This window comes from Gorilla gorilla, chromosome 3 (genome assembly GCF_029281585.2).
Source record: "Gorilla gorilla gorilla isolate KB3781 chromosome 3, NHGRI_mGorGor1-v2.1_pri, whole genome shotgun sequence".
NCBI lineage: Eukaryota > Metazoa > Chordata > Mammalia > Primates > Hominidae > Gorilla > Gorilla gorilla.
In genome coordinates, this window is record NC_073227.2 from 50,456,810 (window position 1) to 50,482,732 (window position 25,923).

At 38.2% G+C, this 25,923-nt stretch overlaps 1 protein-coding gene across 5 annotated transcripts in view; it reads right to left on the minus strand.

Annotated features, from left to right (window-relative positions):
• Positions 1–25,923, minus strand: part of ATP8A1 (ATPase phospholipid transporting 8A1) — a 247,709-nt gene that overhangs the window by 26,579 nt on the left and 195,207 nt on the right. For all 5 annotated transcript variants that reach the window (XM_019025804.4, XM_055384700.2, XM_019025805.4 and 2 more), the window contains 6 exons: positions 20,588–20,662; positions 20,361–20,483; positions 17,046–17,124; positions 11,655–11,716; positions 9,645–9,701; positions 8,632–8,739 (listed from right to left, as the gene is read on the minus strand). In XM_019025804.4, coding sequence (XP_018881349.2) covers positions 8,632–8,739; positions 9,645–9,701; positions 11,655–11,716; positions 17,046–17,124; positions 20,361–20,483; positions 20,588–20,662 — 504 coding nt within the window. The remainder of the gene's footprint in view (positions 1–8,631; positions 8,740–9,644; positions 9,702–11,654; positions 11,717–17,045; positions 17,125–20,360; positions 20,484–20,587; positions 20,663–25,923) is intronic.

Here is a 25,923-nt window from a genome sequence, read left to right on the forward strand (position 1 = left end):
CAACTGACTTCTATTACATGGAAGATAAATACGTTTTTATCTGTTTAATCCAGTTACTTTTTTAAATGCTGAAAAATATGCCATAAAGTAACTTGCTTTGGATGATGCATGCTAGGGAGCTTAAGTGACAACTTTGAACAAAGCAGCTTAACACCAGTCATTGACGATCCCTTTACCTTACCATATGATGGAATGCAAGAATTATGTCCAGTTGGCTGGGCGTGGTGGCTCACGCCTGTAATCCCAGCACTTTGGGAGGCCAAGATGGGTGGATCACCTGAGGTCAGGAGTTCGAGACCAGCCTGGCCAACACAGCAAAAACCCATCTCTACTAAAAATACAAACATTGGCTGGGCGTGGTGGCGGGCACCTGTAATCCCAGCTACTCAGGAGGCTGAGGCAGGACAATAGCTTGAACCCAGGAAGTGGAGGTTGCAGTGAGTTGAGATCACGCCATTGTACTCCAGCCTGGGGGACAAGAGCGAGACTTCATCTCAAAAAAAAAAAAAAAAAAAAAAAAAAAGAATTATCTCCAGTTATGAGCTTTATTAAAACAGATGGCACAACGACTTTCATGCTTTCTTTCATGAGTATTTCTGGCCTGTCATTCAAACAAAAACTGTGGTGGTTCCCAAACTAGAATGCTGGGCCTGGAGGGCAGAGGGGCAGTCTGCCCTCTGCCCACCTCACTGACCCCACCTCACAGTGCTCTCTCCAGCTCTCTCTGCTGCAGTCACAGGCCTTGTGTTTGGATGGAAAATCCCGTTGCCACCTTGGAGAATGGGCACCTGCTATTCCTTGAGCGTGAAATGCTCTTCTTCATATGACAGGTATTCCTGCATCATGTGAGTTTCAGCTTAACTGTCCCAACTTCAGAAAGACCTTCCTGGAACACCCATTATAATCCTGTCCCCTATCATATCTGTTCAGTGTTTCTCCCATCACTTATCACTTTGTCAAATTATCTTTACTTATTCTTCATTTAGTCATTTGTTAACTGGTTTAGTACCTGTTTCTCCTTCCCATTCCCTGGCCCCCTCAATTAGGCAATGGGGATCCTGCCCAATTAACCTGGTATTGAGGAACAGTGCCTGGCACCAATTAAGTCCTCAACACATATTTATGGAACGAATGAATGCGACAATGAATTGACTCTAGGGCTGAATAGTTAAAGCTGTGCCGTACCAGGAGCAGGCTTCGTTCAGCTTTCATACGTTGCTCATCACTGTAGCATACGGGTACACCATGGCCTCTCTCTCGTTTATGACATCAATGCCCCACCATTAAACAAAGGGATCCTTAAGGACAAGGCCAATTCCATTCATCCTTGCATCCTCCAGTGCCTAACACAGGCCCTAGCACACATTAGACGCTCAATCTACACTTGCCGTGTATTGCAGGCAAAGGTGCTGTGGTTACAAAACACAATGCTGGTTCTCGTAATGGCTCTAAGGAGAGCTCTCACTGTAAAGTGCATGCAGATGTTCAGAGGTCCTGATTCACGATTACGTTTGTCATACCCATATCTCCCTTTTCCTCTCAGCATTTCCATATATACTTCTCTTTACAAAATGGGCTTGGAAGTGGCTCTTGGCCAGCTGCCTTTAGAACAGTGAATGAAGGTCTGCCTGTTTCATTTACTGTTGGGGGCATGACGACTGTGACCAATGGCAGGTTTTACTGGATGGACTCACAGTCATTGGCTCATTGAAGAATATGTGACAGAATTTTGCATAGTTGTTTCCTCCAGGCTACTTGGCTAAACACAGTAATCTCAGATGAAACTCCATCATATCATAACACTGCCCCACCTCATCAACAAGGGTTGGTCTTAAGACCAATAAATTACCACATGCTACGGAGGTAATTAAAAGCTGATAGATGAATAAAGACTATTTTAACCAGGAAATTCCTCATATGAAAAGTAATTTATTACGTTGGATAAAATAGGCAACAGCACAATTTAGGAAAATCATATCACTAATGTAGTTTATTAATACCTTTCCTACAGGGGTGACACCAAAGGGTTCAACAAAGATTTTTATTGTTTTTCAGAAAGCCTTTACAAACCTCAATCAAGAGATCTGAAATTCTGTAAAACACATGCTCGTTCCTTAACTTCAATTTCCTTCAGTAGTTTTATAGATCCCTTAGGCCAGGGAGAGCAGAAACAGATGGTGCTCGGGAGGACTTTACAGTGCCTGTCTGCAATGCCACAATAAATTTAAAAGTTTTGCTGATACTAAGCTTCTGTTATTAATCCTGATATGAAATGATCCCTGCTGTAGCTTGTTTTTTATTTTTTAATCTGGTTTATTAATCATTGGCTAAACTATTTTCTCCTAGAAATTCAAAAAATACTCAGTAACATCATTTAGACCAGTTGGAAAAGCAGGCCAACATATGTTTATATAACATAGCACTTTTCCCCAGGGCCTGCCTTGCCCCATAAATTGTTGTACTGGTGTGAAAAAATACAAGTCAGGTCCGAAAAAAAGTTCTCCTCTTAAATCACAACCATATTTGTGAGAGGAGAGGAAGACAGCAACTTATTTAAAGTGACAGCCAAGTTCGTCACACTAGTTTCTTTTTCCTTTCCTAAATGATTTCTTATTGTTGCATTTTCCAATTGTCTACCTTACCCCCACTGCCCCTAACCCCTGATATCGTAATTCCTTTTGAACAGTTAAATATTTCAATAATTTATGGTTGTGGGACACTTGTTAATCATTATCATTTGAATCATTATCATGGGTAGAGATGTAGAATTACTGTAGTGGAAACAAAGTGCAAAACTATAGGTGGGAATGTTTTCCAAATGAGAACACCCTGCCCACCAACTGAGAACAACCAACTCTTGGCTGGGTCTACAGTAACCGAAGTCTGCACTAAACTCTGAGATATTTGAGGAATAGCTTTCTGGTCACTTCAGGCATGCAGAATGAGTGGAAGCAAAAGGAGAAAAGCTATTTGATGCTCTGAAAAGAACTTCTGGGCAGAGACAAAGGCAGCTAAGGACAGCTGAAGATGGAAATATTATATGCACATGATGACTGGTCAGTTCATCAACCAGATGGAACTAAGTACTTCGATGGGTGGCACTGATGCTAGAAGGGCATTAAATTAAAGTTGATAAGTCTGGGAGAAAAGCCACAGGGAAGGGGAAAGAAAAGATGAGAGAAGAAATGGAAAAGGAACAGACAGGAGTGTGCACGGTGCATCAGGGGACAGAATCAGGCTGGGTTCACACTGTAGTTCAGATACTCTGGAGCTGTTTGACCTTCAGAAAGTGTGTCTTCACTTTGTGTCTGTGAAATGTCTAAAAGGATTTACCTCACAGTGTGGCTGTGAACATTAAATGAGTGACTACATGAAAAGTGCCTCTAACAGTGACTGGCCCTTCATCAATGGGGCCCTACTATAGCTGAATGGCAACCATTCGTTTTCTGATGATGTAGGATGACTGGGTTTTCTATTTAATAGTTTTTTTAAATTTTTTTTAACAAAATGGGTATCATTTATGCCAATATTGCTGTTAAGAAAAGGCAAGAGGCTAGGATATGAAGTGAGATGGAATTTCTCTAAATAGGGTTGAGGGAGTCAGGTGGGTGTTGAGAAGAGGGGATTATAACTCTGGGCACTTTTTTAAAGAGACGAGAGCACTTTCATATCTGGCTAGCTTATAGAAATTGTTCAGGGCCCTGGGAAAAGTGGGGAAATGGCAGATGGACTGAATGCAAGGAGGATGGCTACAAGACAAAAAGAGTTATCACCTGAGAGTAAGGAACAGCAATGGGCCCCAAAAAGAAGGTACTGAATTCCTCAGGATGCTAGCAGAAACCAATGGGATTGAAAAGAATGACCTGGGTTAAATTCTCTGGGTCACTGGCTATTTCTTTGCTTACTACACAGATTTGGAACATGAGTTTAGCGAAAACAAGGAGTATCTGGCATTAAACATAGCACCTGGAGAACTCAGTAGGTACACAATAAATGTTGGTTCCCTTCCCTCCCCAACTTAGGGAGCAAGGATTTTCTTTCAACACATTGAGAGAAATGGCTCTGTCTTTGCTGCAAAGATGACCCAAGAATGTAAGTTGGAAATGACTATAAAGTCCTGATTTATGTGTGAATCTGCATGAAGCTGAATATAGAAGCATGAGACCTGTACCTGTAAGTTGCTGAGTTTGTATAATTTGCACCCTCAGATCCTGTTAACTAGAGCAAATCTGTGCCCTTTTAAGATAGTTCTCTGAAGTGGACGCAGTAAACAGAGGCATACAAGAGAATCTCTTAGGAATTGGAAGACAAGCTCAGAGGCATAGAATGTAGTGCTGCTTAAGTATCACGGTGGCTGGGAGCTCATCTGCCTGGCCTGGGAAGGATTAGTTAAATAAGGCCAGCATCCTGTTCTGCTGCTGAAAATCTTCATGTGTTGGAAATCATAAGATGTTGGAAAGATGTACTTATGTGAGCTGAAAGCTGCTTCTCTATAACCTCTATTTCACTGTTTCTCATTTGTTTGTCTAAAACACGGAAGCAAGCAAAAAATGTTATTTGCCAATCACTTAACACTCATTTATGGGGCACTAGGGGCCCCGCACCACTAGGTCTGAGTGAATGAGGAAAGAAATGAAGACACAGTCGTCGCTCGAGAAGGAGTTTAAGCATTCTGAAACGGTTACTGTGGCACTGATGTGGAAGAAGGACTGAGGAAGAACAAGACCGCTGCAATGTCTATAGAGAGGAAACGGCAGAGAGAAGAACATGGAGGAGGTAGTGCTGCCAGTAAAACAGAATACAGAGATTTCCTTTCCTTTACAAATCCCTGAAATACCTGCGAGGACTGAGGGTCCCTTCAGACTTCTAATTTCCAGATCAAATACCACGCATTCCTCTTAGCAACTATTATCAGAGAAGGAGCACAGGGCAACGTTTAAGGTAGCAGACCTGGGGATCAGACATCGAAGTTGAAACCTTATCTCTGCCACTATGAGTCAGATAGTGATGTCAGATAAGGTTCCTAACTTCTCTGTGCCTCAATTTCCACATCTGTAAAGTGGTGATCATGGCAACCCATTTGGTGTGAGGATCATGTGAGTTACCGACAAGCACTCTCTCCTGATGTTCATGGCAAACACAACGGAGTCTGCCCTGACTTCTCCTGTCTCCTCACATCCAACCTGTCCATCAATCCTATTGGCTCTGCCCTCAAACTGTATTCAGAATCCAACCACTTCTTACCACTGCTGCCCTCCTGGCCCCACACACCATGATCTCTCACCTGCTTTACTGGAATAGCCTCCTAAGCGGCTTGCAATACAACAGTCAGAGTCCTACAGCGAAAATATAAATCAGGTCATGACACTTCCCTCTCAAGCTTCTCCAGTTTTTTTTTTTTTTTTTTTTTTAATCTGACTATGAGTAAATGCCACAAGGCTCTATGGGAAACACAACTGAAAATATGGCTCTTGGTTCCCCTTACCTGCTGTACTTTTCTCTAGGCACTTAAATATTTCCATATTTCATTACTCATTGTATTTATGGTCTGCCCCCTTGCACTAGAAAAGTGAGCTGTGGGAGGGCATGGGTTTCTGTCTGTTTCATTCAGGACTGAATCCACAGTGCCTAGAATAGCGTCAGACACACAGAAGAATCTCAATAGCTGTTGGATTGATTGATTGAAAAAATATATATATATATAGTCCTTACAGAACTACCTGGGATAAAGTAAGCGTTCAATATTCATGAGGTATTATTGGTGTTATTCTTCCCAGATCTTGGTTGCCTTTTTATAGAGCTCCTCTATTCAGTCAATGCCCCTTTAGAACCACACAGTGTCTCACTCTCCAAAATACCTCCTGAACCAGCACAGAGCAGAACAGGGCTGCTATTCTCTGTCTGCTCCACCTCTACAAGGTACCATCCTGGAGACCCTTAGTAAGCTTTTGGGCAACCAAAACACTCTTAGGTACATAATTAGTTAATTATTTAGTGTGGAAGGAATTGCTGCCAAATCAACACAGGAAAGGACTGGGATCCTGGGGATATGGTCTTTGGATTAGATACTCATGACCCTGTTAGTGGTGGTGACAGAAATTACCTACACCCTGCATCAGGAATCCTGCAGAACGGCCTCAAGTTCTGGGGGCTGCTCTGGGCCGTGTTTCATTACGTGGATATCATAAACATGTCAAGGCAGCAGATGCTAACATTTAACTTATGCTGGCATTACTTACAATATATTACTATATGCAATAGATAATATATGTAATGTACAATACATTACAATAATATATTGCTATGAAAGTTAACAGTTGAATAAGCTTTAAGATAGTTGGCCAATTATGTATATGCCTACAGATATAAATATTGGCACATACATGAATCTTTCACATTTATATATGTATGTATATATATGTATATATTTGGCTATATTCTTGATTGAGATAAGAATTTTAAGATTAGAAAAATATAGACCTAAGAGTAGTCACTTCTTGTTGAAATTAACTGAGTTGTAATGTAACATAACTAGTGATTCTATATCTATAATAAAAATGTTAGAAATTGAATACAGCTACAACATTTTTTGGGACTTATTAGCCTAATGCCCAAGAAACAGTAAATGGAGATGATTTACCTCGGAGAATCTGAGTGGCATTCTCACTATATCCTTACATTGGCATTATTGTGAGGCTCATTTACACGCACACACACCCACATTCCACCACACCCACATCCATACCCACACCAAAATGCTTTGGGAGCACTAAAGTGCTACATAAACTTAAAGTATTCTTCTTTTGTTTGAATAAAGAAAACAGACATTTTGGACGTGCTAGTCAAGCCTACCCTACAGCTGAATTAATCCATTTTCATATTTTCAGTGGAGCACCAGCTATTTAAACACTATATTCAGAGTAGCAGTAGTAATAAAACAACAAGAAAAGAACCTCTGTTAGCACTTCCCACTGTATATGAAGTGAACAGAAATGTGATGGAGTACTGACATTCATTTCACTTTGAATTAAACACAGCATCACCATAAGTCTCAAGAGACGATATTAAGTTTTGTGTTTGGGTAATACTGGGAATTCTACAGGCAAGGGTAGAATTATATTTGGTTGGCAAAAAGCCAGTCAAACTTCACACTTGTCCTAGAAGTAGGTGGTCAAAACCTCAGTTCTTGTCATCAAACCTATTGGCCACACTTGCTTAAACCATCTGGGTCTCAAATCTTTTGTGTTATTCATTTTGAAAATAAAATAAACATTAAGAAATGAGATAAAGGAAGGCAAAGACTTATGTCTAATGAAAAAGATATCAAGTTAAAATCGACCTAAGGGAAAGGCAGGTCCAATGAGACAGAGCACATCAAATAAAAACAAAGAATAGAATTAAATTTTCCAAATGTCATAATCAGATACACACACACGCACATACTTTTCTTCCTTCAGTTGTATTCCTTTATTTCAGGAAAAGGACTCAGAAACCAAGGTAAAGAGGAGACCCACTCACAGCATTCTCCCTGTTCTGCTTAGAATACATGGTGTTAAAATTTCTAGTTTTCACAATATATGTTTCAAAAGAAGCCTTCACTTTTTGTAGAAGGAAGTATATACTCCTTGATATGTCTGGTTTTGCTGTAATAGTATATAATGCCTCTCTCTAATAAATTTAACCACAAAATTTTAAAAATGTGTCTGCATTCTGCTAATTTATAAAAAGCAGGATGCTGTCAGATAAAATTTCATGAAAATGATCTATAAACCAGACTGTCAAAAGTGAAAGGTACTCAGGCGGTACTTAGGGGCAACAAATACATGAAAACCACTGGAAAGGGTTCCTGGGACTGCGGTAAAACAATGTACTGTCACGGAGCTCACATTACCTTGATTTGCAAGTTACTGTGAGGTCACAGGAAATCCCAAAATGTTTTCCACATTTACTTTTATACATTTTATGTCAAATTTCCTGCAATTGAAATCATAAACCCTCCTACTGCTGGAATCTCTTCAGAAGGAAAGGAGATCTTTTGACACTCCCCCATGAACACCTAATAACTCAATTCCTACCCATGTAACAAGAAACTGAAAGACAGAATTGAAAATGGACTATGATAAGGCTGAAATGTCAGATGCCCTAATTCTTTCAAAATGAAAACCAAACTGATGTCATTAGGACAACTCAAAAAGTGCATTTAATCTAGTGACAGCAGATTTTTCTCTGGAATAAGAGATAACAGAAGAAATGATAGACTGTCCCAAGACAGAAACTCACCATTTCCCCAAATCTTTAATCAAAATGTATTTGTGGCTTTATGGTGTAATTTTAAAATGGCATCTTCTATATGGATATTCTTAACGAGATTCAAGCTCCCGACAACCATATTTTATTGTCTTGGCTATGTTTATGAAAGGATAAGTCAGATTTAAGTAAAATGTTCAAGTTTAAAATATTCTCTCAAGATTAATCACTCAAAACTATGGAATTTAAAAACAGCTTTTAAATGGTCAAATCCTATTTTAATATAAACCAACAAGATGGAAAATTATGCTAAATGATTAAGGTTTGCTAAAAAATACCAGTTTTTAAGGTTTTGTTGGATTGTGAGTTATTAGCACACATTACCTCTCCTGACATATCAGGGGCCATCGGAATGGCAGGCCACAGAGATGAGTAGATTCCAAAAAACACCACCCAGAGTGCGATGCTCCCCCATATCGCTATGTGGCTGAACTGTAGAGCAAGGAAATCTGAGTCAAAAAAGTTTTATGTAGACCGAGTACACAAATACTAATGAAACTCTCTCAAATTCCCTTATTAACTTTTTATTATATCCATAAAAATATTATCTATAGGAGTTTCTACCTAATTGTGTGGGTTTTTTAATTGGATCTTTGAGTGCTAATCTCTTCTACAACAGTTGCAATGTTTGTGGTACTGGAATTTAGAACTGTTCCTCCTCTAGCTTTTTTGGTAGTTTTCTCCTCTTACGCTTACCTTTTTTATCCCTGAACATTTGGAAGCCTGCCTTACTCTTGGTCTGCATGCTCTCACCAAAATATGTCAGACCCTTGTGAGAATATTATATGTATGCTGATGGCTGTTAAATCCAAATGCCTTGTGGCAATCTTTCCCAGGGACATGAAACTTTAATTTCTTTTTGTTTCCGGGGTCTCTACGGGACGGGGGTACACCGCAAAACTAACATATCTAAAATGGAACAAGACTGGGTATTTATCAATGTCTGAGGACAAATCTTTAATATTTTCAGTCTTCAGAATCACTTTCCAATGGGTTTGCTGCAGAACACCAGTCCAGTGACACCTCTAAGAAAAGACTTGTAATCCATAAGTTTAAAGTCTCACCACTTCCTGGGATACTCATAATATATGACAATACTTTAAAGGCTCTGAGAAGTCCTGTAGTAATGCACTTGTTTAAGTTTGTTTAACTCAGTATTTCCCAACTAAAACCTCCAGTTCTCCTTCCCCTACCCCTGACACCCCACAATTGAAAACCTGTGGACTAGGACATATTAACCTGGGACATATCAAGTTAGAGTGAAGACTACCACCAAGACTGGAGATAATGCACAAGTAAATGTGACATTTCTTGGTTGTGGTTAGATATTTTCTTACCCATGTCCAATATGATGTCTCCAATCCAGCTTTCAAACACACAGTTATCACCACAAACTAAAACAGAAGGGGAAAATGTTACTTTACCTCATAAACATGAAAGTTCTTCAAATGACTGAAGGATTTATAAAGAACAGAGATCTCTGAATGTAACTATGGGACTAGGAGACTGCTGCTTGCTTTGTATATCCAACCAGCAAAGAGACAGGTAAATTAGCTGGGCAGCCGACGGGCCTGTGATAGGTCAGAGGTGCCCAGGGCAGCACTGCACTTCTGGCTTCCTTGCCTCTCCCTCACCCGTACAGCCTGACCCTCCATCCACGAGCTCCTCTGTATGTGTTTTCTGCTTTTTGTACAATTCATGAAGAGCAATAGCACATGCCTGGGTTAATTTGAGTTTTCAAGCTTACTTTACCTTTATTTTAAATCTCCTTTCATATTAAAAGTCCAACTTTCTGAATTTTAAAGACAAATTTTAATGAATAAAATAACCAGACATTTAGAAATCTAAATGCTTACTCTGGAACTTTACTTAAAACCTTGCTGAGTAGGACACGAGACATTTCTCCATGATATATGCACCCATCGCTGGGGCTTACGCTAGTCATTCTGAAAAAGGAAACTGGGGTTGGATTAATTGCTCTGTGTTTTCCACAGTGTAACATAATTATGAGGTGTACTTGCCATGGAGTCAGACTATCTGTGCCCAAGACGTTATCACTTAGCTATTGTGGTTAATGAACAAAGCAAGTTACTTCACCTCTCTGTGTCTCGACTCCTATACTTGTAAACTGGGACTGATAAAGCTTACCAATCTTACAGAGATTTTTTTTTTCTTTTCTTGAGAGTACAACTCTAAAATACTCAGAACAGTGATTAACATGGAATATTATTTATTTATAATAATACAATCTTAAATATTGTTAGTCGTCAAGGAAACCCTAGGCACCTTTGATAGTTGTGGTGATGGAAGTGACGTTTGCTAGCACTTGATCAATAAATGCTTGAAGTGCCCAGTTCTACTTTAAGGCACATTAAGGGTTTGCACACAGCATGTGATAAGACACTTCCCAGTGGGGTTGTAAAGTCAGGTTACGGTAAGAACGGTTGAGCTTTCTCAGCAGGATAGCTAATGGCAATTTAGGTTATTTGTTAAAATAAAACTTGCTAAATGCAAAAATTAATTTATGTGATCCAAACATTCTAAAAGAAGAGATATAGGCCAGGTGTGGTGGCTCATGCCTGTAATCCCAGCACTTTAGGAGGCTGAGGTGGGTGGATCACCTGAGGTCAGGAGTTTGAGACCAGCCTGGCCAACATGGTGAAACCTTGTCTCTACTAAAAATACAAAAATTAGCTGGGCTTGATGGCACACGCCTGTTAATTCCAGCTACTCAGGAGGCTGAGGCAGGAGAATCACATGAACCCGGGAGGCAGAGGCTGCAGTGAGCCAAGGTCGTGCCACTGCACTCCAGCCTGGGCGACAAGAGTGAAACGCCCTCTCAAAAAAAAAAAAAAAAAAAAAAAGAGAAGAGATATAGTTTGAAATAAATTAAAGAAAAATACTCTCCTGAGACCTGGATACTGTAAAGTGTCCCCAGGAGACATCCATGACATACACTCTGATTTATTTCTACCCACTGCTCTGCTTTCGCATTCATATCGTATGAGAAGGAGCCACCAGCCCCTGCAAACATACTTTTGCTTGTCTTTTACTACTTTGGTGGGTTGATGCCAAGAGAAAGGAGACCCCCCAGATTTGTCAAAACCTCATTCCTTCTGCTACTTAACGGTACTGATTTCCTATCATTCAGTTATTTTATTTCATTATTTGATAAAAATGCAATCAGACCCCATTATAAGCCCTGGGTCTTATTTAATTTTTAAAGGGAACCGTAAACAACCCTTAAATCCAGAAACACTCATATCACGTTTAAATTTAAAAATAAAATGAGGACAGATGAAAGGTTTTGATTTTACATGCACACGAGACCAACATCCCGCACTCACAGTGTACACAAAGTTTCCCAGTAGCAGATAATCCGAGGTTTTCCCATTTCCAAATGCAGTACCTGTACAAAAAGGAGAGGCCTATTAGAAAGGAAAATGAGATTCTTTCAGAATCTTTTCAAAGATATTCAGAAAGTTTGAACAAAGGAAGTGAAATCAAGGGATACACAATGGAACCAGAAATGAGATTAAAAAAAAAAAAAAACCCCAAACACTCTTGAGTGCTAACAAAGCTGCTGTAAAGATAGGCCACAAAAGACAACATTGAAGAAGGAAATCTGACTTGTTAACGAATTTTCAGAGTCCACAAGATTAAAAAAAAAAATCCAACAAATTGTTCAAGCAAAGCAGGAAAGGGCATTCTGGATCGTAATAAAGAACTCTGTTAACAATATGGATGAGAGTCATAGGGAATCTTCTTGCTATCTCTCAATAAAGTTGTTGGCATTGGGCCAAAAGGGATTCATAAAAGCAACTCACAGAGGGCCAAGGAACACCAGTGTGGTTTCAGGCATGTGGCTCTTTGAGGGTCTGGCTGAGTATAGGGGCATATTTCAAAGTATTTTGTTATTTTAGCAATGACTAACAAACGTGGCTTTATTTCTATTTATTTATTTTTTTTAGACGGTCTTACTTTGTCATCCAGGTTGGAGTGCAGTGGCGTGATCTCGGCTCACTGCAACCTCCGCTCCCGGGTTCTAGTAATTATCGTGCCTCAGCCTCCGGAGTAGCTGGGATTATAGGTGTGCGCCCCCATGCCCAGCTAATTTTGTTATTTTTAGTAGAGACGGGGTTTCACCATGTTGACCAGGCTGGTCTCGAACTCCTGGCCTCAAGTGATCTGCTGGCTTTGGCCTCCCAAAGTGCTGGGATTACAAGAGTGAGCCACTGCACCTGGCCGCCTTCAAATGTGGCTTTAGACGAAGGAAGTGGTAGCTGATGCACAAAAATTTCTAATACCGATAAAATCAAGTGAAAATAAGCAAGAGCTGAATAATTAAATCATTGATACCATTGAAAAATTAAAAATCCACGGTATATATAATACAATGATGCATGCACATATTCAATGTTTATTCAGAGTCAAATATGTAAGGGCAAACTATATTAGAATAAAGTATGGGATGAAACACAGAGAGTGGTACTGGTGAGCTTTGGAGACACTGAAGTTTAGTTCTATTACTATTAACAGTTGTGTCATTTTGGGTTATTTATAATCAATCCCTGTGGAACTCTGTTTAGCTAAAAGGAGTGAAGCTATTTAACCTGAGGGGGTTTTGAAGTGGCAATGAAGTTCTGTATGTAAATCACCAAGCAGTATCAGGGCAAGGCATGTTCAGCATTTGAATAATTTGGGTAAATCACTCATTCTCATACTTCCTGGTCTATGGATCTCTTTACACTAAAAAATTATTGAGGGTCTCAAAAAGTTTTTATGTGGTTTATGTCTATCAATATTTACCAAATTAGAAATTAAAACAGAAAATTTAAAATTATGTATTGATTATCATAAATATAAAACCTAACACATGGTAATATAAATGACAGGTTTTCTGAAAAGTATTTTCCAAAGCAAACAAAAAAACAAGTGAGAAAAATGGTATTGTTTGGGTTTTCACAATCTCTTATTTCTGGCTTAATAGAAAGCAGCTGGATTCTCACGTTTTGGTTGAAATATAAAAGGAAATCCAGCTGCACAGTGATATGGAGTTACAAAGAAGAGTATTTTAATAATCTTTTCCAATAATTGTGGATAGTCTTTGATACTACATCAAAACTCAACAAGGAGCCTCCCTCCCTCCTTCTCTTTCTTTTCTCTTCTTTTTTTTTTTTTTTGAGATGGAGTCTCACTCTGTTGTCCAGGCTGGAGTGCAGTGATATGACCTCAGCTCACTGCAACCTCCACCTCCTGGGTTCAAGCAATTCTCCTGCTTCAGCCTCCTGAGTAGTTGGGGTTACAGGCACACGTCACCATGCCCAGCTAATTTTTGTATTTTTAGTAGAGACGGGGTTTCACCAGGTTGGCCAGGCTGGTCTCGAACTCCTGACCTCAAGTTGTCCACCCACCTTGGGCTCCCGAAGTGCTGGGATTACAGGTGTGAGCTACTAAGCCTGGCCAACAAGTAGTTTCTCAAAGTGGTAGAGGTAGTTTCTTAAAGGTTGGTTGCCAGTGTGGAATCTGAAACTATATCAATGAACTTTCTGTACTTTATTGCATTAAAATCCATCAGTCTACTTTGTACTTTGTGTTTTTTTTTTTTTTTTGAGATGGAGTCTTGCTCTGTCGCCCAGGCTGGAGTGCAGTGGCATGATCTTGGCTCACTGCAACCTCCACCTCCTAGGTTCAAGCGATTTTCCTGCCTCAGCCTCCTGAGTAGCTGGGACCACAGGCATGCGCCACCACACTTGGCTAATTTTTGTATTCTTAGTAGAGACGGAGTTTTGCCATGTTGGCCAGGCTGGTCTCGAACTCCTGACCTCATGTGATCCACCTGCATTGGGCTCCCAAAGTGCTGGAATTACAGGTGTGAGCCACCATGCCCAGCCTACTTTGCACTTTGAATGGATCTTTTACCCGCATGATTCTGCAGTCTCTGGTTCAATCCAGAAGGCACCATTCCTTGAGACAATCACTGCACTTTGGTATGCAGAACTGCTTTATACGTATGTTAATACTTCCCATTTTGTCAAATACAAAATATTATTAAGATGGTTCAAGTTTTAATAAAAGCATTAGTTTTATGGTGTCTTCATGCGCATTCTTAAATGAAACCTAGTGCATGACGGTGAAGAATATAATGACTACTAGCACAGTGGTACCACTGTTTGTGGATGACAAAAGGGTCTTGGGTATTCCCAGGGTCTACAGACTACTCTTTCAGAACTGCTGAGGCAAAGGAATAAATGAATATGTAGCTATATATTACATAGCATGTGTAAAGTTCTTCAGTATTCCCATCCTTTCAGAAATCAAAAAACAAAAGAACCTTCCCCACTAAAACATTCCTTATTTAAAAATGAAAACAAGGCGAAACAACAACTACAAATCCCTCAACATCAAAACCATAAAGTAGTTTATGCTAAACGTCAATTCACCCCTTAAAAAAAGAAAGCAAGTGTTCCCTAGTCTTGGCTAGTTTTGGTCTCTATAAGCAGCACTCCCGTGAACTGCCTTGACTGAAGCTGGATAGCTGCGCGGCTTTCCAGAGAAACGTAATGATGGATCTAGCAACTGCTTCTCTGGAAGATGAAGTCACTTGGGAATTCCTTTCAAACCCTGTCATTGCTAAGGTGTTTTGGATGCTATCTGGTTTAAGTGACTTTTGATATTCAATTTCTTTTTTTCTAATTTAGAAGGTTGAAATAGCAGTTTAGAAGACGGGCATACCTTATCTTTCAAACCTATATCAATTTTGCATTTTGAAAATAAATTTTACTTGGAGAGCTTGTCTGAGGTCAGGGTATCTTGAATTGTACCCTGGACCTCCATATCCTGTTGCTCCAAAAAGTGGAAACAATCTAAAGGTCCATCAACTGATGAATAGATTAAAAAATGTGGCATATCTATACCATGGAATACTATTCAGCCATAAAAAGGAAGTATTGATTCCAGTTGCAACATGGATGAACCACGGTCACATAATGATTCCATTTATATAAAATGTCTAGAATAGGTAAATCCATAGAGATAAAAAAAATGTAAGTAGTTGCCAGGGTCTGGTAGGGAAGGTGTGGAGAAACAGGGAGTGATTGCCAATGGATATGGGGCTTCTCTATTGGATGATATGAATGTCGGGCGTCAGATAGTGGTGACATCTGCATAATTCAGTGAATATACTAAAAAACTACTGAACTGTGCACTTTAAAAGAGTTAACTTTTATGGTATGTGAATTATATGTCAAAGCCAAACAAGCAAGCAACAAACTAACTCACTGTAATTCTCCTGGCCTCCTGGGTCAATATTCTGCACTTTAATTAAATATTCTTACCATGCTCATTCCACGGCCTAGACATTGAAAAGTATTTACTGTTGTAATTTACTGAGCAATTAAAAAAGGAGATTAAAATCTTAGCTAGAATATGAAACCACTGCCTTCTTTGTAATACTCACCTCGCTTATGCCACAAGCTCTTGGTAATTCATTCACAATTTGCTGAGTGCCTACTACAAGCTACACACTGTTCTAAGCACTGTGAATGCAACGAAACTACTAATTACCTGCCCATCTGAAGCTTCAATTTTAAAAGAGTTTTGAGAAAGATCATACAAAAGAAACAAACATATCAGAACTTGATTGACAAGTATCATGAAGACATACAGGCTGACAAGGGAATAGAGCCTAGGAGCAGTGGGGGCAGGTGGTGGCTGCTCTTTTGGACAGGATGATCGGGGAAGGCTTCTTGAGCACAGACCTGAGGCATCGGAGGGGAGAGAGCCAATTCGAATATCTGTGAAGAATGGGGAACAATTTGGAGGTGGAGGATTTTGTTCTAAGTATGCTAAATCTTTATGGAATTCTGAGGAGGGAAGCACCTGGCCTGATTCATATTCTGCAGGGATCACTCTGGCTACCTATGGAGAGGAGATCATCAGTGGGCAGCAGCAGGCAGCACTCTCTTCTGTTGGCAACCATTAATTGATAGACAGTAGGTATGGCCTGTACTTATAAAGGACTGACAATTCCTTGGGTGTACTATGTGTTGTGTTTTTGATTACCGTAGTATTGAAGCAGGCACGCTGAATGGTTGGTGTCTTCCCGAGGATCTCAAGGCAAAGTCGGCTCCAAGACAGAGCAGCACCAGCTTAAGAATCACAGGGATCTCTTTTCTAAAGTAGCTATTTAATCACTTTTATGTGTATAGGAAATACACCATGATCCTCTTTCTCCAAACCGAGAGAATAAAATCACTTCCCTCAAAATGAGCAGAGTAAAAGCTAACACTCCAAGATGAACATAAAAACATATTAAAAACCTCATCCAAAACATTGGCTCAAGTATGCTTCAAAATACCAGCATGTCTGATTAGGTTCAGTATAAAGGGCTTGATACAAGCCTCATAGGTATAATAAATATGCTACATAAAATATTAGCACTTATTGTCCTCAAACTATACATCAACAGAGGGAAAAAAAGCCCTAGAATTTAACTCTCTGCAAGTTTGGAAAACATGAGAAGTAAAGAAGAAAGGCTTTGCATATATTAAATCACTTTGCTCCCAAAGGAATAATAAAAATCTTCAAAGTGTGTACAATTTTTGGGTGCATGCATTTTAGGTTAAGAGAAATATCATACAATGAAACTGCTATACTTTTAAACATACATTGACAATGAGTTATTTTTCTAAAAAAGTAAAAAGTCATCTCTTTGCATTCATATCCCTTCTACTTACCATACTGAAGGGCTTTTAGTGGAAACCAAAACAGAATAACTGAGTGGAAGAGGCCATTTAAACAATGAACCCAGAAAACCTGAGGGAAAACAAAAATCCATGAGAACCATTTGCGATAAACTAGCTCTGTGAACTCTGACCTTTCTTTTTATCTATGAGCTAGATTCACAAAATGTGTTTCTGTCGGGCCACCACTGTGAATTAATAGAACTGACAGACACTTTCTGCCTCTTAGACTTTCATGGGTCATTTATTTATTTTTATGTTTCTCAAAATGTTTTTTCAGCTTCACTTGAATTTTTTTTCTGCTTCTCAAAAACCAAATTTAAATTTCTGCCTGAAAAAGAAAATAAAATTTAAAATAAAAAAATGCAGAATTCTGAAATTCCTTAAGTGGGACTATTTTCATAATTCCAGAAGAATAGACTTTTAAAAGATTATAATTTGGGGAAATCCCTTTCCCCACATATAACTAAACTTTCCAATGCTAAAGATGTAATGCTTTCTCTTATCAAGAGATATAAAGATACTCTATACTACTCTCTGCAGGGTATCAAGATATATACTTGTTATAGCCAGTATTATATAATCATACAAATAAAGCACTGTGACTATGACTTTACTAAAGGCTTTCACAATTTAACACTGTTAATACCAAGTTTTGTATAATTATAACATCATATAATAGTTACTACTTTTTATATCTATTGTATTTTAAGAACAAGAGAGCAAGCGTCACTGGTACTTTCTTTGTAACATGGATGTGAAAGATTAAGTTATAGAAAAACTGTTTAGAATTCTTATGGCCCCTCTGAACAGTTGTAGTTTTGTCATTTAAAAGGGCTTCTTGCAAACAAAACTTATGCTAAATAAAATTGGCATGTATTAATAGTTTTAAGCTGTTCAAACAACAGAAATTAAGTTGCCTGCCTCCCAAAATTTTCCACTGTGAGCTCAATCTCTTTTGTTAGTTCTCCCAGCCACACTGGATTGTATGATCCAATTTACGCTCCAATACATTACACATTTGAACTTGTGTTACTCATTAACCTTTGTCTCTTCTCCTCACTGTGTCATTACCGCAAGTTTTTATTTGACAGAAAGCACAGGTGGGTGCAAGAAAAATTAGTTCTACTTTTCCATTTTCCTGACTGATACTTATTGTCACATGCTAATCCTTTAACCCCTGTCACGACCTCAGAACCTCCGACCCTTTTTACCATAACAAACATAAGCATCATCATTCAGGGCAACAATGCTCCCGCACTTGGAACCCCCAGCAACTGCTGTGTATACAACTGCACATTTTGTAGCCATTTGTCCCTGAATTTTCAAACACTTACATGAGATTGAATCAAACACTTTTCACTGAAATCACTAGAAAAATCCATAAACCCTGTAAAACAGGGTTGGCAACTTGTGTATAAAAACTATAAACACTCAAATGGGTACAGAAATTGTATAACACATTTGGGTTGATCTGATGACTTGTCTGAACTCCTGGGCTCTACAGATAATGAAAAGACTTTTTTCAACAATAAAAGATACGAGGAATGATGCTCCCACATTAAAACAATATACTACCCACTATACCCTTTTCCTGGCCACAAAAATGTGTCCAAGTTGCCATGTACAGAAGAATGTGCCTTTGCAGGAATGATTTTGGGTAATTCTGTGAGGATCAATTTATGTTTTTAAGCAAGAATGGCACGGCCAAATTTGTGGTTGGAGGCTAAATTCAGAGACAGTACCATGGAGCCCACACTATGGTAGACGAGGCCTGTGGCTGAGGTTGGTTGGTGAGAATTATTGTTAGTATACCAACCAGTAGGCCTGGAACTTCCCCAGCTCTCAGATCACTTTTTCAGGGGAACCACAGGCCATAGTCTGATTGTGGCTTGCCATCATTTGTGAAGGCTCACCATAGGTAATGAAAAACATTACAGCAATGTGATGAAATTTAATACAAACTGGGCATCACAAATAAATTTAAAAATCCAAAAGTAAAACATTTAAAAATGAAAGCAGAGATAACTGCACATTAATAGTATTAGTTTTAAGAGAGTCCACTAAAAATACTTTTCAGAACCAATGGCATAAGTTAAAGAATCCTTCAGTCTGTCTGTCCTGAGCTAACCAAATTCATTTATTTAAAACAGTGCCACCAAGTTGTATGCATGTGTACAGCTGGATACATAGGCACGCTGTGTTCATGAAGATCACGTCTCAGAAGAATAACGTCTTGCCCATAAACCTAGCACTATCATTTATGCTGTGAGGTTAGAGGCACCAAAACACCTGTTTCACTTTATTCTCTTGGCATATGGAAAATGCCATTGAAAAGCTTTATGAATTCCTAAATATTTAAAACATCCTACATTAACTGTCCTGAATTCAAGATGCTGAGTTAAGGTTACATCTAATTATCAGTAACATGCTAATAAACATGCACTATATTAAACAGAAACAATTCTGTGAAAGTGTATTTTATTTGTCGCTTTCATAACACTAATAAAATATACAAATGTTAGTTTCAAAATGACACCTAACTTGATTGTTGTAATATTAAATTTTTTCCTCCTCACTCACATTAAACAAGAAATTGAATTATTAACAAATACCAATGGAAACACTTTAGAATATATACTTGCAGGAAAGTAAACTATATAGAAAATGAGATGTGTGTGTGTGCGTGTGTGTCTGGGATAAATACAATTGGATCACACCCAGAATGTGATTTTAGATAAACTGTTGGATATTTTATCTTGTATTTTTAATTTTATAGCTTGGAAATACTGAGTACTATTTCCCAGAGACTGTAATTTTAATGCCTGACACAATCAATCTAAAATTCTAACGAGGACAAAGTTATTTCACAAAATGGAAAATCAGTTAAGGAACAATAAAATACCTCTCACTCCTTTACACACATAAAGCCAGTCCTTACCAGTCCTAGATGACTAACCCCTGTGAGGAGTGAGCATGTCACCACAACACTGCAAAGACAGAAGGCCAGAGAACCAAAAGGACAATGATTTTTATATGTCAGGCCAGCTTTATTGCTGCCTTACAAACCCAAGTGAATTTGGTTACATTTTAATTATGAAACACACAAAAAACCCCAAACTCAACCAACCAACAAAAAACCTTCTCTGCCTGTATCAGAACCTTAAGAAATATGACTTGCCATAGTCGGTACCCTGGAGTTGTCTCAGGCTAGTGTATCCTTGGCCTTTGAAAACCACATACCCCATATAATGAGGGCAGTAAAAACAGACCCACCAAACATGTCCCAGCCAGGGCACCGTGTCCTACCTTGGTGTTGAAGTCCAGGGCATTCTGAGATGTTTTGTATAATTCAGGGTACTTCAACATGTTCTCTTTTCTGCATGATCTCTCAAATATTCCAAGAGTTAAAGGAGGCATTGCTGTAAACATCTAAAGCGCACAAACTGGTCATTATGTCAAGCAGCCAAATGCAGGGTGAACCTTTATCTCCAAGTATTCAATGAAACAGGAATTATCAAATGTCCTAAACTTACCACGTTATAGAGACCTATACACCATCTTTCAAAGAGGATCTGTCCAGAAAAGCCATTAACAAAGGCAAACCAGATCTAGGAAAAAAAACCCAAAACCCCCCAAATTAGAGTACAAAAGCATATATGCATTGCTTAGAATCTGTTGTATACTCAACTGCTGCATAATAGCAGCATTAACATATTATACTCATGACTCTTCTGAAAATGACATTTCTTTGGTTTATTTTCTGATTGAAAGAGATGCTTTCATAGGGTATTTGTTATTTATGTCAGAATTGGTCCTGCTTGCTGAATCAAAAAAGAAATATATGAACAGGCAATCACGATTTAAAAATGAGAAACAATCTTGTTTTTCTTAACGGTACTTTCAGAGAATATATTTATATGCCATTAAATTTTTACAGCTTCAATTCCCTTTTAAAATATCAGGATTGTAATTATTTAAAGACTGTTTTTTAAAATTATAAAAGTAACACTTGTTTATTTGGGAAATAGTTTCCTGCAATAATACAATCACCATTTTCGTCTGCACTGGTTGTATAGTTCATTCAAATTCATAAATTTACCTTACTGGAAACCTGCATATAGAGAGTGTCATACTCTGCTCCACCCCCTTAATATTATGTAATATGCATTTTCTTAAGTTGTCACATATCCTTTAAAATGATGTTAATGGATATGTAACCTCTACAATGTGGATGTAACTATTTTGGACATTTAGCTGGCTTCCAGTTGTTTGCTATTATAAATAACTCTAAACTGAAACCATATATCTCTCTTTTTTCCTTAGGGTGAATTCTTAAGGTGGAATAGGTCAAAGTACATGAGTATTCTTAATAGTTCTTGATAACCACTGCCAATGGAATCTTAAATTTGAGTTTATATATTAAAATATTTTAACTTAAATTTTATTCATTGATAAAATCCTATCTTGACTAGAGCATAATGTTCTTATATATTTTACAATTCTCTTTAAAACAGAAATCTTAACTTTGGAAACAAAATTAAGGGACAATATGGACAAATTTTTCTCTAGCATGTTTAAAACATAAGAAAAATTAAAGTGACAATTAGTAAACAATAGTACCTACGTTATTGTTTTTAAAAAGCAGACCTGAAGTATAATTAAAAATCAAATGGATCTGGGAGAGTACAAAGGCTGGCCCAGCAATGAGATTACATAAGCACAAATACAAAAACAAAACCTAACAACACCGACAACTACAAAACTGTTAGAGGAGAGCGGTCTTGACATGCAGCTCAACTGAATTTTTGAATCAGAGTTGCAGGGAATTTGCTACACTTCACGTTTCATTTAACCTCATTACGGAAGCATGAATTACTACAAATTCACCATTTATCAATATATACCCAGGCTGGCCTCCCTATGAACAGGTTCTGTACCCACACTGATCTTCCTTTTTATAGTGGAAAGGAATGATTGAGCATGTATAAAAACTAATGTCTGCTTTATGAGATGGAAAAGAAAACAAAGTAGCAATAGCACATTAAAAATAAGTCCAAATTGTGTTAGAGCTGTAACACATATTAACCACAACAATAACAAAAGCATAGAAATCAGAGTCAAATCTGAAATTCTTACTTGCTTTGCTACACATATTTATGGAAAATTTTTGATAATTTGCCCTAAACAAACGGCCAGATCATTGATGCATGCAAACTTTAAAAGAACTGAGCATCTTCACATGAAGTGAAGTTTATTCTTTCCTGGTGAGTATACACAAATTGACAAAACAGACATTAATGCTCTCTACTGTGTTTTCACATTTGGCCTGAGATGTGGATTATGTAAATACATATTTGGGATACTCAGAGTGATGTGGCTATTTTCCATGAAGGCAACTGTGATCTATTGTAGTAATTCATTCTAAAAAGCTCTTTCAGATTTCTTAAGGTATGATGGAAATAGAAGGAATTTCAAAACAAACTTTCAATTATGGCCTCTCTAATCTATGAAGACACAGTCTAACCTTTGTTGGTCTGAAGAAAGCCGAAGCGCTCTGCATACCAAATTTGTCTAACGGACAAGATTTGGCTCAAAAGTTGTAGTTCTAAACGCATTTGCAATCATCAATACCGTACAATGAGAAGTTTATGTTAGTAAGTTTATATGTGGGCAAACATTAGTAAATATGAATGGTCCCCTAGCTTCTGTGTACCTAATATTTGGTGCTGATTCAAAGGCTACTACGAGCTTGAAATTTAAGATTCTCCCTCAAATCAATATTTACAGTAAGTTTCAAATTTGAAATAATTTGCAAGTAAACTAACATGTTTGTTTCCAAAGTGTATTTTAAAATGCATGACCTGCTTTATACTTTATGGCAATTTTTAAGTGGAAAGGTATCAACACATTTTTATCATTTTATTTTTCCTACTGAAAGGTAGGTGAACATGTTTTTAGAAAATGTATTCCCTGGATTTTTAAGGGTTAACATTTTAATTTATTTTTAAAGAAGAAATGACTAGGTAAGAACAGAAACTTTCAATAGAGTACCTTAGATTTTCACTCTAATATTTTAATATTCAAGTTTACATATCTTAAAGGAGAAAGAGAAGATCTTTAACAGTGAAGTAGTCTACCAGCAGGCTGATTTCAAGTTAGGCTGAGATTGTAGTTAATATTAGGAACATATCCCGTGCAAAATAAAACAACATCTAAATTATCCCAAACACATTAAAAGTACCTCCTCTGATTCAACCAGAGCCACAGATTCAGAAAGAAAACACCAGTCCCTCTGGGGAGGTGTCTAGGTTATTTAAATTCACAGGGAATTCAACTCCCAGCACCACTTACTGGGACAGTATCACCTTATTGACTTTTATCAAAGCTTCTGGAAATTAGAAACACAACTTGGTTTTGAGATCCTCCCAGAAAACTTGGATGTGACCAATCATTTGAAAGGAAAGGTCTTATTTTATGAGGAAGGAGTCAGACATATCAGAGAAACAAAAAAAAATCTCTCTTTAAAAAGAGCCAATAATTTAAATGAACACCTACAGCTGCTCCTGGGCAGCTCCTGTAAGAAAGAGCTTTATACCACCATCTGCCAAATCTGTATTCGTCTGGCTGTAATTTACAGCAATGGAATATCTAGATAGTGACTTTCCTAAGCAATATAGCAAGGAGAAAAGCAGTGTTTGTAGTTTTAAATCTATAAAACGCATAGTGTTCAAGACTATTCCTTTATTAGCAAAGAAATTTCAGACCTGCTTCTCCTGGCATTATTTTCTAAATTCCACCTCCCAGTAGAGGCGTGGCAGCTAAAGCTTCACATTCATTTTCCTGATGGAGCATTTCTGCATATTAAACAGCAGCTTACAAACAGTCAATGAGTCCTCTGCTCCCACGCCTGATCAGCACAAAAAACTGAAAGGAGAGATTCGAGACTGGCAGTTGTCCTCACTAGAGACATTCAATGATGTGTTTTCTGTCTATTCATTCACAGTATTGACATGAGCCATTAACATCTGCAGAACTTGTTTTAGCTGGCAAAAGTTGGGTATCTGGGAATTGATTTAAAAGGTCATTACCAAGACAGTTGAATCATATTCAAAATACATTTCCACAAACTCTTGAGAAAAATAAAAATGAGATTTCCAGTAAAGTTTAGAACTCACTTCCTTTTCAATGTGTAAAGAATTTGATCAGTGTCAAATATCTCATGAACAGGTTTTAAAATCAAAGGCAAGTGAAGTTTAGGGTTAATCAACCACAAATCACATAATTCTGGGTTTGAAACAGGACAGGACATGAAGATTGTTTTCATTTGAGTTTAATGTTTTTATTTTCTCATTAGTACATAAATTTTGTCTACTTCATTGTTGTCAATTTAGATTTAAAAAGCGACAAGTTGGACATTCTTATTTTATAAAATTAACTTTTTATAAGCAGATTTATTGCTGGCAGTGGCTTTAAATTCCTGGTATCTTGATAAATCTATGTAAATAAACTGTATAAATTGATATTTGCTTGAATGTCAGTGTTCTGGAATGAGAAGAACATATAAATAGAAAAGCTAGATATATAGAAGGGATTGAGAATAGAAAAATAATTACTTTAGAAAAGAACTACACATTTATATAAACAACAAAGAATATTTTTTTGAATCTCATAAACTATTTTAGAAGTGCATTTTGCTTCAAAACACAGACTATTCCAGACCAAATCTAGCAGTAATGAACGAGTAAGTTCATTTATGTATCTTGTTTATATTTCCACATATTAGGTTATTTTTTAAATTTTTATTTATTTATTTTTTTGAGACAGAGTCTCACTCTGTCTCCCAGGCTGGAGTGCAATGGCACGTGTTCTCTGCTCACTGCAAGCTCCACCTCCCAGGTTCACGCCATTCTCCTGCCTCAGCCTCCCAAGTGGCTGGGACTACAGGCGCCTGCCACCACGCCTGGCTAATTTTTTGTATTTTTAGTACAGACAGAATTTCACCGTGTTAGCCAGGATGGTCTCGATCTCCTGACCTCGTGATCCACCCCCCCCCCCTCGGCCTCCCGAAGTGCTAGGATTACAGGCGTGAGCCACTGTGCCTGGCCTGTATTAAGTTATTTTATCTAATAGGTTGTAACCTTTTTAGTGACCATTACACCAAACTGCCTGTACACTTCAAAACTAAGTTTCAATTTTACTAGCCTGACTCATAATAAGAACTATGCTCAGTCAACATTTAACAAGGAGATAAGCATTCTGACAGAGGCACAAAGAACAGGTGAAGCAAATATACACCAGCCCCCAAGGAAAGTGTCAACGTACTGACTTTGTTTATACTGTTGCTTCTCAGAGTAAAGGATAGAATATGATTTCCATATAGCAAATGGATGGATCTTTTTTTTTTTTTTTTTTTTTTTTGAGATGGAGTCTTGCTCTGTTGCCCAGGCTGGAGTGCAGTGGCACAGTCTTGGCTCACTGCAACCTCTGCCTCCCTGGTTCAAATGAGTCTCCTGGCTCAGCCTCCTGAGTAGCTGGGATTACAGGCAACTGCCACCATGCCCAGCTAATTTTTTGTATTTTTAGTAGGGATGGGGTTTCACCATGTTGGCCAGGTTGGTCTCGAACTCCTGACCTTGTGATCTGCCCGCCTCAGCCTCCCAAAGTGCTGGGATTACAGGCGTGAGCCAACGCACCCAGCCTGGCTGTATCTTTTTTGACAGACGTGTAGAAACAGTCAACAGATTAAATGGTAAAGTGGCAGAAACAAACATCTATCTGTAAGGGAACCCTCAGCAGATTTATGAGACCATGGTGGGTCCTTGACAGGAGTGGGAGAATGAGGTTTTCTTAACAATGGGAAGGCCATTGT